The sequence below is a fragment of the Oncorhynchus clarkii genome, chromosome 27 (genome assembly GCF_045791955.1).
Source record: "Oncorhynchus clarkii lewisi isolate Uvic-CL-2024 chromosome 27, UVic_Ocla_1.0, whole genome shotgun sequence".
Taxonomy (NCBI): domain Eukaryota; kingdom Metazoa; phylum Chordata; class Actinopteri; order Salmoniformes; family Salmonidae; genus Oncorhynchus; species Oncorhynchus clarkii.
Genome location: NC_092173.1, coordinates 27542283 through 27557635, shown reverse-complemented (window position 1 = coordinate 27557635; position 15353 = coordinate 27542283). Strand labels below are relative to the sequence as shown.

General features: G+C 45.6%; 1 protein-coding gene across 4 annotated transcripts in view; it reads right to left on the bottom strand.

The window, feature by feature from the left end:
- The window catches only part of LOC139385600 (glycerophosphodiester phosphodiesterase domain-containing protein 5-like), an 87411-nt gene that overhangs the window by 36393 nt on the left and 35665 nt on the right, over positions 1–15353 (bottom strand). For all 4 annotated transcript variants that reach the window (XR_011628971.1, XM_071130805.1, XM_071130804.1 and 1 more), the window contains exons 3-5: positions 7212–7315; positions 1064–1157; positions 762–821 (exon numbers count right to left, since the gene is read on the bottom strand). Coding sequence is in view for 3 of the 4 variants with exons in the window: in XM_071130805.1 (XP_070986906.1) it covers positions 762–821; positions 1064–1157; positions 7212–7315 (258 nt within the window). In the remaining variant the exon portion in view is untranslated. The remainder of the gene's footprint in view (positions 1–761; positions 822–1063; positions 1158–7211; positions 7316–15353) is intronic.

The following is a 15353-nucleotide window of genomic DNA, read 5'->3' as shown; positions in this document are numbered from 1 at the left end:
GACACACACAGCTCCCCCAGGCTAACCATTCCAACCCTCTGTAGTGTGTTTGGCCAGATAACAGCACCCTGGGGCATGATGTCACTGCTTTCACAACCCGCAGGAAAACATGAACTCAAATGTGGGGTTCAGGCAGAGTTCAGTTGGCCACTTGAAGACACACACAGTATACGCAGTATAGTGCCTTCGGAAAGTATTCAGACCCCTTTACTTTTTCCACATTTCTAGGTTACAGCCTTAATGTTTTTTTTCCCCTCATCAATCTACACAAAATACCCAATAATGACAAAGCAAAAACAGGTTTAAAAATGTTTGTTAATACAATATAAAAAAAACTGAAAATCACATTTACATACACCAAAAGTTGAGTCACTTGGAAATGTTCTCGTTTTAGAAAGAAAAACACATTGTGTACATTAAAATAATCAAATTGATCAGAAATACAGTGTAGACATTCTTACTGTTGTAAATGACTATTGTAGCTGGAAACGGCTGATTTTTAATTGAATATCTACATAGTGATACAGAGGCACAATCAGCAACCATCACTCCTGTGTTCCAATGGCACGTTGCGTTAACTAATCAAGTTTATTAGTATTTTTAAATTATTATTTTTTATCAGTTTTAGTTTTGTCATTATGGGGTATTGTGTGTAGATTGCTGAGGATTATTATTTAAAAGAATTGGGAAAAAGTCAAGGGTACTTCCCCAAGGCACTGTACATAAACAAACACACCACAAATCGCACATTTGAGCATTACCTTGTGCAGCCAGTGCAAGTTCAGCTGTTGTCCCACTGCTATGTGGCAAAGTGCTAAAATCTAAAGGAATAGAAACAGATAAATAAATCACATCACGTGGAAATCCACAGCCACCGTTTTCAAAAAAGGTCAACAGCTGCCTGGGTGATCCTAACTGTCACGTGTAGACTTGGCACAGACATGCCTGGCAACATGTTTCTGCCCTGCCAGGTTATACCACTAACATTACCTGGCTGTTCCCATTGCCTAGACACCATATCAATATCATCTCACAGTGAATGTTTGATGAGATGACAACTCACCATTAAAAATGCAATATAAGTGAAGCCGGCAGCGGTAGTGGCTAGGATTGGAACAGTCCCGTCGATCCACTCTCCAGAACGGTTATATAAAAACCTGTCAAACGGAGCAAAATGGATGGAAGTCAGTTGCACAATAGTAGCGTCTCATCGATATCAGGACAGGCTGCAGCTTGTGCTCCTCTGGTCTCTGAGATGAGAGATAGAGGATAGATTGTAGAAACAAGCCAAGTGGTCTAGCAGGGGAAGTTGTTGACACTGATCTAAGATCAGTTTTGAGTTTCCTCTAGTGGCTAAGGTTTAGATTCGGGGGAAGGGAAGCCAATCCTAGATCTGTGCCTAACGGGCAACCTCGAGCTCCTAGCCCCAAAGGTCTCTTTGTAAAATTAACTGGCTGACTATAAATGAGCTAACAGCCGACACTGATGCTTAAACCGGAAGGCCTGAACTCCCAGGGCAGGCATAATGTGTTCTAGTGTTCTTGTCCAGGATCGTAAGCCTTTATTATCCCCATAAAACAAAGCAAACAGAGACAAATAAACACAAAAGAGGGAGCTGCTCAGAGCAAATGGCGGCAGTCGCTTCTTCTCTGTAATGAGTATTGGAGCACAAAGAGATGATGTAATAACTATGTTAACATGTTGCGAGTTAAAGGCCTTGTTCTAAAAGGAGGTCTCCTTAAGGCTGTGTCTCCACACACAGGAAAGGAAGGGGAGGAACAAAGACATCATGCAGTACAAACACACACAGGGACGGGGAGACACACAGACGGGGAGGAAGGAGGAGACACACACGGGGGGAAGGAGGAGACACACACACGGGGGGGAAGGAGGAGACACACACGGGGGGAAGGAGGAGACACACACGGGGGGAAGGAGGAGACACACACGGGGGGGAAGGAGGAGACACACACACGGGGGAGAAGGAGGAGACACACACACGGGGGGGAAGGAAGAGACACACACGGGGGGGAGAGACACACACACACGGGGGGGAGAGACACACACACACGGGGGGGAGAGACACACACACACGGGGGGGGGGGGGGGGGGGGGGTAGAGACACACACGGTGGGGAAGACACACACCAGGGGGGAAGACACACACGGGGGGGAAGGAGACACACACACGGGGGGAAGACACACGGGGGGAGGGAGACACACGGGGGGAGGGAGACACACACACACACGGGGGGGAGGAGAGACACACACACATGGGGGGAGGGAGACACACACAGGAGACACACACGGGGGGAAGGAGGAGACACACACGGGGGGGAAGGAGGAGACACACACAGGGGGAAGGAGGAGACACACACACGGGGGAGAAGGAGGAGACACACACACGGGGGAGAAGGAGGAGACACACACACGGGGGAGAAGGAGGAGACACACACACGGGGGAGAAGGAGGAGACACACACACGGGGGGGAAGGAGGAGACACACACACGGGGGGGAAGGAGGAGACACACACACGGGGGGGAAGGAGGAGACACACACACGGGGGGGAAGGAAGAGACACACACGGGGGGGAGAGACACACACACACGGGGGGGAGAGACACACACACGGGGGGGGGGGGGGGGGGGGTAAAGACACACACACGGTGGGGAAGACACACACCGGGGGGGAAGACACACACGGGGGGGGGAGGAGACACACACACGGGGGGAAGACACACGGGGGGAGGGAGACACACACACACGGGGGGGAGGGAGACACACACACATGGGGGGAGGGAGACACACACGGGGGGGTGGGAGACACACACGGGGGGAGGGAGACACACACACACACACGGGGGGAGGGAGACACACACACACACACGGGGGGAGGGAGACACACACACACACACGGGGGGGGAGAGGCACACACACACACACACACACACACGGGGGGGAGGGAGACACACACACGGGGGGGAGGGAGACACACACACGGGGGGGAGGGAGACACACACACGGGGGAGGGAGACACACACACGGGGGGAGGGAGACACACACACGGGGGGAGGGAGACACACACACGGGGGGGAGGGAGACACACACACGGGGGGGAGGGAGACACACACACGGGGGGAGGGAGACACACACACGGGGGGAGGGAGACACACACACGGGGGGGAGGGAGACACACACACACGGGGGGGAGGGAGACACACACACGGGGGGGAGGGAGACACACACACGGGGGGGAGGGAGACACACACGGGGGGGAGGGAGACACACACACGGGGGGGAGGGAGACACACACAGGAGACACACACACACGGGGGGGAGGGAGACACACACACACGGGGGGGAGGGAGACACACACACACGGGGGGGAGGGAGACACACACACACGGGGGGGAGGGAGACACACACACACGGGGGGGAGGGAGACACACACACACGGGGGGGGAGGGAGACACACACACACGGGGGGGGAGGGAGACACACACACACGGGGGGGGAGGGAGACACACACACGGGGGTGAGGGAGACAAACACACGGGGGGGAGGGAGACACACACACGGGGGGGAGGGAGACACACACACACGGGGGGAGGGAGACACACACACACGGGGGGGAGGGAGACACACACACACGGGGGGAGGGAGACACACACACACGGGGGGAGGGAGACACACACGGGGGGGAGGGAGACACACACGGGGGGAGGGAGACACACACGGGGGGAGGGAGACACACACGGGGGGGAGGGAGACACACACGGGGGGGAGGGAGACACACACGGGGTGGAGGGAGACACACACACACACACAGCGGGGGGGAGACATGCACACACACAGCGTGGGGGAGACATGCACACACACAGCGGGGGGAGACGGACACACAAATGGGGACACACACGGAGACACACACACGGGACACAAACTCAGGTGGGATACGGGGACGCGCACACACGCACACACACGGGGACATACACACACACGGCTGGGCTGGCTGTCAGGCTGAGGGGTGTGACAGGGGGGTCTCGGAGGGCCTGGGATGACACAGCTGCCGAGCCAGCGGGGGGGAAGCACGGGGCATCAAAACGGCTAATTACATCCCAATCCTTATCTGTGCTCTGTTGTCAGAGCCTGACAGCCCCTACAACTACAGCAGCGCTACACTAAAGCCAGGTCACACACTACAAAAAGACAGGATATCTTACTGATGATGCTGGGCCATAGGAGTGGTAGACATTGGGAATTGGCTTCCCAGCCAAAACAGTTCAGAAGAGTTTGTGTATATACAGTGGGGCAAAAAAGTATTTTGTCAGCCACCAATTGTGCAAGTTCTCCCACTTAAAAAGATGAGAGAGGCCTGTAATTTTCATCATAGGTACACTTCAACTATGACAGACAAACTGGGGGGAAAAAAAATCCAGAAAATCACATTGTAGGATTTTTTATTAATTTATTTGCAAATTATGGTGGAAAATAAGTCTTTGGTCACCTACAAACAAGCAAGTTTTCTGGCTCTCACAGACCTGTAACTTCTTCTTTAAGAGGCTCCTCTGTCCTCCACTCGTTACCTGTATTAATGGCACCTGTTTGAACTTGTTATCAGTATAAAAGACACCTGTCCACAACCTCAAACAGTCACACTCCAAACTCCACTATGGCCAAGACCAAAGAGCTGTCAAAGGACACCAGAAACAAAATTGTAGACCTGCACCAGGCTGGGAAGACTGAATCTGCAATAGGTAAGCAGCTTGGTTTGAAGAAATCAACTGTGGGAGCAATTATTAGGAAATGGAAGACATACAAGACCACTGATAATCTCACTCGATCTGGGGCTCCACGCAAGATCTCACCCCGTGGGGGTCAAAATGATCACAAGAACGGTGAGCAAAAATCCCAGAACCACACGGGGGGACCTAGTGAATGACCTGCAGAGAGCTGGGACCAAAGTAACAAAGCCTACCATCAGTAACACACTACGCCGCCAGGGACTCAAATCCTGCAGTGCCAGACATGTCCCCCTGCTTAAGCCAGTACATGTCCAGGCCCGTCTAAAGTTTGCTAGAGAGCATTTGGATGATCCAGAAGAAGATTGGGAGAATGTCATATGGTCAGATAAAGCCAAAATATAACTTTTTGGTAAACTCAACTCAGCGTGTTTAGAGGACAAAGAATGCTGAGTTGCATCCAAAGAACACCATACCTACTGTGAAGCATGGGGCTGGAAACGTCATGCTTTGGGGCTGTTTTTCTCTAAAGGGACCAGGACGACTGATCCGTGTAAAGGAAAGAATGAATGGGGCCATGTATCGTGAGATTTTGAGTGAAAGCCTCCTTCCATCAGCAAGGGCATTGAAGATGAAACGTGGCTGGGTCTTTCAGCATGACAATGATCCCAAACACACCGCCCGGGCAACGAAGGAGTGGCTTTGTAAGAAGCATTTCAAGGTCCTGGAGTGGCCTAGCCAGTCTCCAGATCTCAACCCCATAAAAAAATATTTGGAGGGAGTTGAAAGTCCGTGTTGCCCAGCAACAGCCCCAAAACATCACTGCTCTAGAGGAGATCTGCATGGAGGAATGGGCCAAAATACCAGCAACAGTGTGTGAAAACCTTGTGAAGACTTACAGAAAACGTTTGATCTCTGTCATTGCCAACAAAGGGTATATAACAAAGTATTGAGATAAACTTTTGTTATTGACCAAATACTTATTTTCCACCATCATTTGCAAATAAGTTCATAAAAAATCCTACAATGTGATTTTCTGGATTTTTTTCCCTCATTTTGTCTGTCATAGTTGAAGTGTACCTATGATGAAAATTACAGGCCTCTCATCTTTTTAAGTGGGAGAACTTGCACAATTGGTGGCAGACTAAATACTTTTTTGCACCACTGTATTATGACAACATTGTGACGTTTTTGTTCGTTTTGGACTTTGGTTAGGGGTTTTTCAGCTATTTGGTCACACAACATTTTTTCGAGGCAAGCCTAAGTTCAGAGCCGATGTTTATGCCCTTTCGTCTGTGATTGGTCAACAGTAGGGATTCTTAATTTTTTTATTGGAAAATACTGCAAAAAATTTAGTTAGATGTAAAATTGTGCAACTAAGATCTCCTTGGCAAAAACAACTAAATTAATTTTAGATTAGTTCTGACTATTTTGAGGAAGTGTGTACTGACTATGGTGTCTCAAAATGGACAAACAGTACAATTGCAGCTTTTTTCTTGTTTTTCAAGTAAAGGTCTTTTAAGGGAGTACGCAAACACTTGTTCGGTTAGGCTAGACTGAAACATGCCCGACGCCTTTGGAGAGTGTGTAGAGAGAGTGATAAAATTAAAAGGAGAGAGGAGCAGAGATAAAGAGTATGGAAGGAGAGGGAGAAAGTGGGATGAGGGGCAGGAAGAGATAAACAAGGAGCGAAGGACGATGGGGGAAGCAGGTGACATTGAGCGCTAATGACAGGAAGAGAAAGGAGGTGGTGGAATGAGAGAGCGAGGGGAATGACTTTGGGGGGACAAAGCAAATTGCACCTTACAAGAAGAAACACAAAGCTTCTCTCTTATGGCTCGCACATATTGCACCAAATGTGTTTTAGGGACCACTGGGGCATATCGTGCACATAAAATGTAGAAGGCCTTGAGAACTTGGTCAAGAGCTCAACTAAATAAACCTAATTCATCATTTCAGTGGTAGTATATCCTTCAATTGAATGTGCAATGTCTCATGACAGAACTAATACCTGTATTTTTTCCAAGCACAATTGGTTTTATGGTAACTGTGGGGGAGACATGACTGGAATAATCCGAGAGGTGATTTGGGGTCAAAGGGTATTCCTGCTTTATGTAATCATGCTCACTATAATCTGCAGTGATAGACACCCTAAAGCCAATCCAATCCCCACCCAGATTAGACCAACCACGATGAGTGAATAATGTGATAATGAGTGAAAAACAACTACAGAGTTAGCATTTTCGGTTAAAAGCAAAAACATATGAAGAGAAATTGCAGCATTTTAAAGTAAAACAATCTACTGTAGGTAAATGCCAGAGAATCAAAGGGAACGTCAGAGGAGCATTTAGTGGGGAACTCATTTATTTGAATGAAACACTGACTGATGGTGATATACTGAGAGACAAGAATCTATGAGTTGCATAACTAGAGTGCGCACACACACACATACACACTGTACAGCAGTACTCACCAGTTGAACTCATTGTAGTCATTGTGTGCCTCCCACCAGAAGTAGAACCAGACCAGGAGCAGAGAGAAGGTGAAGAAGAGGATGAGAGACCACAGGAACTCCCACTGGGAAACAAACACACAGGAACCATTATTACCTTTACCACAGTATCATTAGTCAGATACCATCAGATTAACATAAAGCACTTTGGCCAGTGTTGTGTTGAAACATTGGAATACTATTGGTGCATTCATAGTATTACTTTCTTTGATTGCAAGTGAGCAAATGGCTGATTAGAAAGTCCTTTGCCCACACCAGAATGGCATACCACTTAACATTACCCCCATACGTCAACATCACAATAAACACTGACAACAGAAATGGAAGCAACAACAGTCTCCTAAAAGTCTGGCAGAGTAGTCATTGGGCAATCTGCCCTAATCCAGCAAAAGTGAGAGCCTATAGACTATAATCGGGATGTAGAGAGACTGATGACGATGTAGCCAAGGCTGGCACACAGAATGATGGCTTAAACCTGGAGTCATGACAAACATTTGAAAACACAATTTGCTAGCTGCATCAGAATAAGGTGGTAAACCACAAACGAGGAACGGTCTGGAGAACAAGTCAACACAATAACGCTCATGGTTTATAGTGAATGTAATGTCAATTCTGTTCATAAATAATTTCACACTCCCACTTTGTGTAGGCATTCACAAAGCCTGCATTACCAAAGACGAGACAACATTCATACCGCTTTACAACTGATTGAAAAGAGAGAACCACATGTCTGGTATCAGTTGCGGTAGAGGCAGTATGCAGTAACCATTCATGCAGAAACTGTCATAGGGCCATATTGTCTCAGTAAAAAAGCAGAGGGACTCGTAGCTCCCAAACCACTGTCCTCATCAAGTAATTACTCACATTAACTTAATAGCCAATGAGGCCATGAGCCGATTAGTGGTCAGCTGTGTTTAGCCTTCCAAAGCCACCGCAAGATGTAATAAGAGCTCTAATAAAGAGATAGAATGTTTGCACGCAGACATGCACACGACTTGGATGACAAAGCACAAAAAGTTAGCTTTTCAAACTTCTCCAGACAGTCAAGACCTTTTTGGCCCATCTATTTAAAAGTAAAAATATCGCTCCTCGCTCAGACAGAATTGTAACAGTTAAGACCACCACATAAATAAAGAACAGAACTGCCCAAAATTTTCCTTATAATGAATTAAACTTTAATTGATGTGATAACCCCTCATCCTACTGAGAATTGGACTCTACAACGACAGCACGACTGGCTGCTCCTCACACTGTATTTGCATACCAGCCCACAAATTAGCACACAATGAAATCAGGCTTACACACAGAGCCCGGAGGACTTGAGAACGCTTAGATAGAAATGTATCAATAGAACTGACATGACAGTCTGTTTTGCAAAATAACAAGCTGTTCCAGCTCTATACATTACACTTCTATCTGCAATAATGTTCTTAGATAGCACCATTCAAAATAAGCCCCGGTTGACCCTGTATTTAGCCTTGCTGTGATAGGAGATATCAAGGTGATATGAGAGCACAAACAAAGCTGTCTGGACGTTCACCTTAGATGACTGTTCCAAGGAGGGCATCGGCTGGCAGTGGCACAGGATGTAAGACAGGGCCAGGTCTAATGGCTGGGTGGTGACAGATACCAGCCTGAGCCCTTTGTATACCTTCTGCCCTCCACTCTGACTGTCTCCCTGGGCACTGGAGAGGAGAGCCTAATGTGCTTATGTGGAGTTGTGGACAGGCCAAACAGCAGTTAAACTATGGGGACACTAAAGCACATGTTTGAGATGGTATGAGGATTATTACATACCAAAGTTGTTGATTTGGGGCAGGGATTGGGAATATAGTAGTATGAGGGAAGGAAGCCTGTGGGCGATTTGGATGTGGCGATTCTTTTTAGCCATCAATCTCTTCTAGATAAGGAATTAAAGTTGTGAAAACATTTGTTAAATTATAATAAAGACCATACTAAGACCAATAAAGACCGTACTAAGAAAATCACTCCCTTTCAGAAATCATAGTAACAGACCCCAGAATGGTTACCATAGGGTTAGTTTTACATGGTTACACTTCCAAGTCTCGTATTTGGTTAAAGCTTACATTTCCCCCCTGTAACTATCCCCCAGGCCATTGCTGTAAATGAGAATATGTTCTGTCAACTTACCTGGTAAAATAATAAAACATTTATTATTATAATAATTCACCGCAATGTGAGAAAGCCAGACGTCAAGGTAACCATAGGGTTAACCCTACGGCAGGTTGGGGTCTGACTGGCAGCTCTGGCACTGTCCCTCTGGCTTTTAATGACTACCCAGAAACACCTGGGAGAGGGACACCTTGAGGGCATGTGAGGGGACATTGTTCACCTGCTGAGATCAAGATGGATTACAGAGGTGACACCCCTGGCAGAGAAGGGATTGGATGGTCTATTAGTAGGTAATGTTTGGACAACAATGAGACTAAACGTTTGGGATCATTTTAAAACTGGCTGCTTGGGAACTAATCGAGTTGCCAAGCCAGTTGTGTGAGTGGCAAATATTGCATACAATGTGCAATGTGCAATTCAAATCTCAAAGCTAATATTTTTTACATGTTACGGGCATATTTAGGCTGGCTGCCACATTTATTCCTTAAATGAATATTCAGCCAAGCCAGTGTCATGTACAGTATGTGCAATGTGTATAGTATATGACTGAACATTAATCCTGTCATTGTTCTTCTCCGCTGCTGTTTAGGAGCGGATCAAACCAGAGCACTCTGGCATGATACAGCCTGCCTGACCTATGATGACATCACATTCTGCACGGCTTGCTTTAGTTAGGGTGGAACATACGCCTTCAGGGCAGGGCCGACACCATAGCATTAAAAACTGCTTTCTAACTAGTGTCAAAACAAGGAACCAACTCAAAGTGTACGGAGCGTAATACATCTAGTAGTCTGTTGAATCATACTGTATGATGAATTTCCATTTAAAAAATGAGTGAGGGATGCAACCTTTTTGTATTATTTCCCACAAGACATTTGTGTCCAAGCGAGGTTAAATGGTCAACATCATCTATCTACGTCAAGAGGGGCCAGAAAAAAAATGGTCAACGTATTTAATGGGTCTGAGGTGAAATAAAGGTTTTATATTGTATTGAGAGGTTTAAGCCCAACAGAGCCGACTCATTCATCCTCGTACTCTCCTAGTAGGAGCGGGGAGAGCAAATGACTTTCCTCTACCGGGGAGATATTTTTGGGGAAATGCCATGAAAATTGCTGTGCTGCTTGGCTGAAGGGCACTAGGCAGGCAGGCAGCTGAATTAAGATGGAATACATCATAGCCTAAGCCTCATTGACCAACAGAGGCTAAAAATAGACGGATAAAAAGGATCAGGGGATAATTATCTTCTGTGGAACCGTAAACACTAGAATTACTGCAAAAAAATCTAACAGAGGATCCTCCACTGTCAATCAAAAAATGAGAATCCAGAAATATCATCCACTCAAAGAGCTCTACATTACAGAAGCTTTCTTCTGATCAGTTTAGGTAAAAACGCCATTCGTTTTGGTGAAGCAAAATATTTGTAGGTCTAAGGTAGAGGTGGACCGATTATGATTTTTCAACGGCGATACCGATTATTGGAGGAGCAAAAAAAAGCCGATGCCGATTATTGGATGACCAAAAAAAGCTGATGCCGATTATTGGAGGACCAAAAAAAATGCCTATACCGATTAAATCGGCCGATGTTTTATTTTATTTATTTGTAATAATGACAATTACAACAATACTGAATGAACACTTATTTTTAACTTAATACATCAATAAAATCAATTTAGCCTCAAATAATGAAACCTGTTCAATTTGGTTTAAATAATGCAAAAACAAAGTGTTGGAGAAGAAAGTAAAAGTGCAATATGTGCCATGTAAAAAAGCTAATGTTTAAGTTCCTTGCTCAGAACATGAGAACATATGAAAGCTGGTGGTTCCTTTTAACATGACACTTCAATATTCCAAGGTAAGAGGTTTTAGGTTGTAGTTATTATCGGACTATTTCTCTCTATACCATTTGTATTTCATATACCTTTGACTATTTGATGTTCTTTTAGGCACTTTAGTATTGCCAGTGTAACAGTATAGCTTCCGTTCCTCTCCTCGCCCCTACCTGGGCTCGAACCAGGAACACATCTACAACAGCCACCCTCGAAGCATCATTACCCATCGCTCCACAAAAGCCACAGCCCTTGCAGAGCAAGGGGAACAACTACTTCAAGGTATCAGAGCGAGTGACATCACCAATTGAACCGTTATTAGTGCGCACCCCGCTAACTAGCTAGCCATTTCACATCGGTTACACCAGACTAATCTCGGGAGATGATAGGCTTGAAGTCATATACAGCTCAATGCTTGAAGCACAGCGAAGAGCTGCTGACAAATGCACGAAAATGCTTACAAGCCAGCTGCTGCCTACCACCGCTCAGTCAGACTGCTCTATCAAATATCAAATCATAGACTTAATTATAACATAACACAGAAATACGAGTCTTATGTCATTAATATGGTCAAATCCGGAAACTATCATTTCGAAAACAAAACGTTTATTCTTTGTGAAATACGGAACAGTTCCGTATTTTATCTAACGGGTGGCATCCCTAAGTCTAAATATTCCTGTTACATTGCACAACCTTCAATGTTATGTCATGATTACGTAAAATTCTGGCAAATTAGTTCGCAACGAGCCAGGCGGACCAAACTGTTGCATATACCCTGACTCTGCGTGCAATGAACGCAAGAGTATTGACACAATTTCCCTAGTTTAATATTGCCTGCTAACCTGGATTTCTTTTAACTAAATATGCAGGTTTAAAAATATATACTTGTGTATTGATTTTAAGAAAGGAGTTGATGTTTATGGTTAGGTACACATTGGTGCAACGACAGTGCTTTTTTTGCGAATGTGCTTGAGAAGTAGGCTGTGATTCAATGATAAATTAACAGGCACCGCATTGATTTTATGCAACGCAGGACACACTAGATAAACTAGCAATATCATCAACCACGTGTAGTTAACTAGTGATTATGTTAAGATTGAACGTTTTTTATAAGATACGTTTAATGCTAGATAGCAACTTACCTTGGCTCCTTGCTGCACTCACATAACAAGTAGTCAGCCTGCCACGCAGTCTCCTCGTGGAGTGCAATGTAAATCGGCCATGATCGGTGTCCAAAAATGCAGATTATGGATTGTTATGAAAACTTGAATCGGCCCTAATTAATTGGCCATTCCAATGAATCGGTGGACCTCTAGTTTAAGGCCATCTTGCTGTGCCCAACTGGGGCTACTCCACAAAAGGTGCTTGCATGCAATCCAATTCCCTTCCTACCTACTAGCACCAAGGCTAGCAGGGTATTCTCCACTATTCTCCAGCGGCTCCATCTAAACAGCCAGCAGTCAGGAGAGTAGTGTATTATGATTCAATTGACTTTTCTCTCGTGGGGTCACTTCTTCTCATTACCTCCCAGTACCAAAGTCATAGAAGCTGCCGCTGCCCCATTTGTACAGAAATTAACCAGAGCATTATTCTATGAGATTGAGGAGTGTGTGAATGCTAGAAGGAATTGGTTCTCTAGGATAGAACACTCTTGACACATTTATATGGAGACTTACATGGATATTTGCAAGTGTGCCTTCTGGCATGTGCTATCGTGTATGTGATGAGTAATGGGTGGGTTACTCCTCACGCCTCTCATCTTCCTTGCACAGCATTGCCAGGTGAAATAAGTGTCATTCAAAGTGTTCCGTTAGTGCATTCAATAAGCATCATGGAACCTACACAATTTGGGATTTTGTATTTGAATTGAAGGATTGGTTACCATTTAGTCTGAGGACTGTTGATGTGCATAAGTAGTATTTCTGTGGATCGAGTTTATGTGTGCGTACATGTGCGTACATGTGAAACAGTGGAGGCTTCTCAGAGGAAGAAGGGGAGAACCAAAAGTTATTATTTTTAGATAAAACTACACAAAATATATACACGTCACTAAATAATGTATTAAAACACACCGTTTTCCAATGAAGGTCTACAGTACCCTCAACAGCAGTCTGTAGGGTAGCACCATGGTGTAACTGGAGGACAGCTAGCTTCTGTCCTCCTATGGGTACATTGACTTCAATAGAAAACCTAGGAGGCTCACCCCCTTTCATAGACTTGCACAGTCATTATGAAAGGTTGGAGGATATCCTCCAACCTATCAGTGCTCTTGCAGAATGAACTGACAATGCCCACCCAATCAAAGGATCAGAGAATGAATCTAGTACCGAAAGCATAAGCTACAGCTAGCTGAGTGAGTGAGTGAGTGAGTGAGTGAGTGAGTGAGTGAGTGAGTGAGTGAGATGGGGCTAGAGAGTGCGTTAGCCGCAGAGAGGGACACAGACCACAACACAGAGAATGTGTCCTCCCCACCATCACCCACCCTTTCCTCAGGCAGTGGTCTGCCCCAGTCTCTCCCCCGGTCTCCTTGTTGCCCTGGCTGAGTGTCCTGGACTAGACCAGCAGCTGGTGGGGGTTGTCACTGAATGTCCCACAGCTCCCCGCAGCCCAAATCCCTTCACAATTCCTGCTGCTGTAGAAAATCACTAGTGTGTTTCCCCACCCAGCCCAGGCCCACCTATCAGACCAACAGCATTACCCTGAGAAGACCAGGGTTAGTGTTCCAGCCCTCTATTCCTCCATCCTCTCTCCAGTAATGGCAGAACTGTCAGGAGCACCAACAGGCAGTGGCTTCACTTACTACAGAACAGAACGACCTCTTCAGCTCTGTGGAGCTGCTGACCTCATAGCTACAAATAATATGATACAATAATGCCCTAGAGATTTTTCTCTTGCCTGGTCTTGGTCAGCTCTTGATCTGAAACAGCATGTTGTGTTGTCCTTGGACGCTCATATCTGAAGAGTTGAAAAGTTCAGGAAAACATTGGAGACCTTGGTAACCTCACGGACTGGCTGAACTCACTGAACACTAGCACAGGGGAGAGAACACAGCCTCTGATAAAAATCACACTGAATGTGGTAAGAGACACACACTACTGCTGAAAGTATGTTCTCGCTAGTTAGCCTTTTGGACATAATATCTTCTAGGTAACCTACACTTCCACCAACCAACGAAAGCTATATTATTATTGTAAACAAAATGAAAAACAGTGCTTCAAATATTATCTTGTCATATCAATCTTTCATTGCTTAGCTCTACACACAGAAAGGATATGACAAGGCATTAGCCATAGGGTTGATGACAACAGAAAACCACCTAATAGGCTAGTCTATAAAGGAAAAAACAGAGCTAGTTTGGCAGCCAGGCCTGGCTGTTGTTTGTTGTTGGAAGTGCTGTATAGACTTTAATAACACGTCTACATGGTATAATTCCCCTCAAAATAGTCAGCAATTATATTGTGTAAACAGTCCCCGCTGTGAAACTAGCGAACTCCCAGAGAATCTGGGTAGAGTAGACAGACAGCCGGAGAGGGATTAAAACCGACAGACAGAACACATTTCCCTTTGGAGAGAGACAGGATTCAGGAAGATTAGGCTATTCCCCTCACCCAATATTAGAGGACTTGTCTGAATGTCAGCACTCCTGGAAGTGCAGACTGACTGAAAGGTTCATAGATATGATTATTTAGCTATGGAGACGGGTAGACAAGGAGCTATTGGCAAAGGTTACCAGTAAATTTGTTTTCAAAGACAGTTGATCATGACCTCCACCATAGGGTATTCATGCAAATGCTTAACTGAAAGTCTTCTATGAACATGAATATAAAGACATCCTCCTAAACGTTTGTTAACTTGTGTCTCTAACTTCTACAACTCTGACATACAGAGGTGTTGAAGCTTTTGACCTTTCATTCTGTAGGGAACTAAAAAGGTAAATGGAAGACAAGAGAGTTAGCAGGGGAGTGAAATTCATAATTGACATTCTGCTCAGAGAATGTTTCCTGCATGATGTTGGCTGAATGTTCTCTGCCATATTAGAATCTACAACACCTGGTTTTCTAGTGTAGTGCAGTCTTTAGCTGTGAGGTAAAACAGTGATGTTGGCTGAATGTTCTCTGCCATATTAGAATCTACAACACCTGGT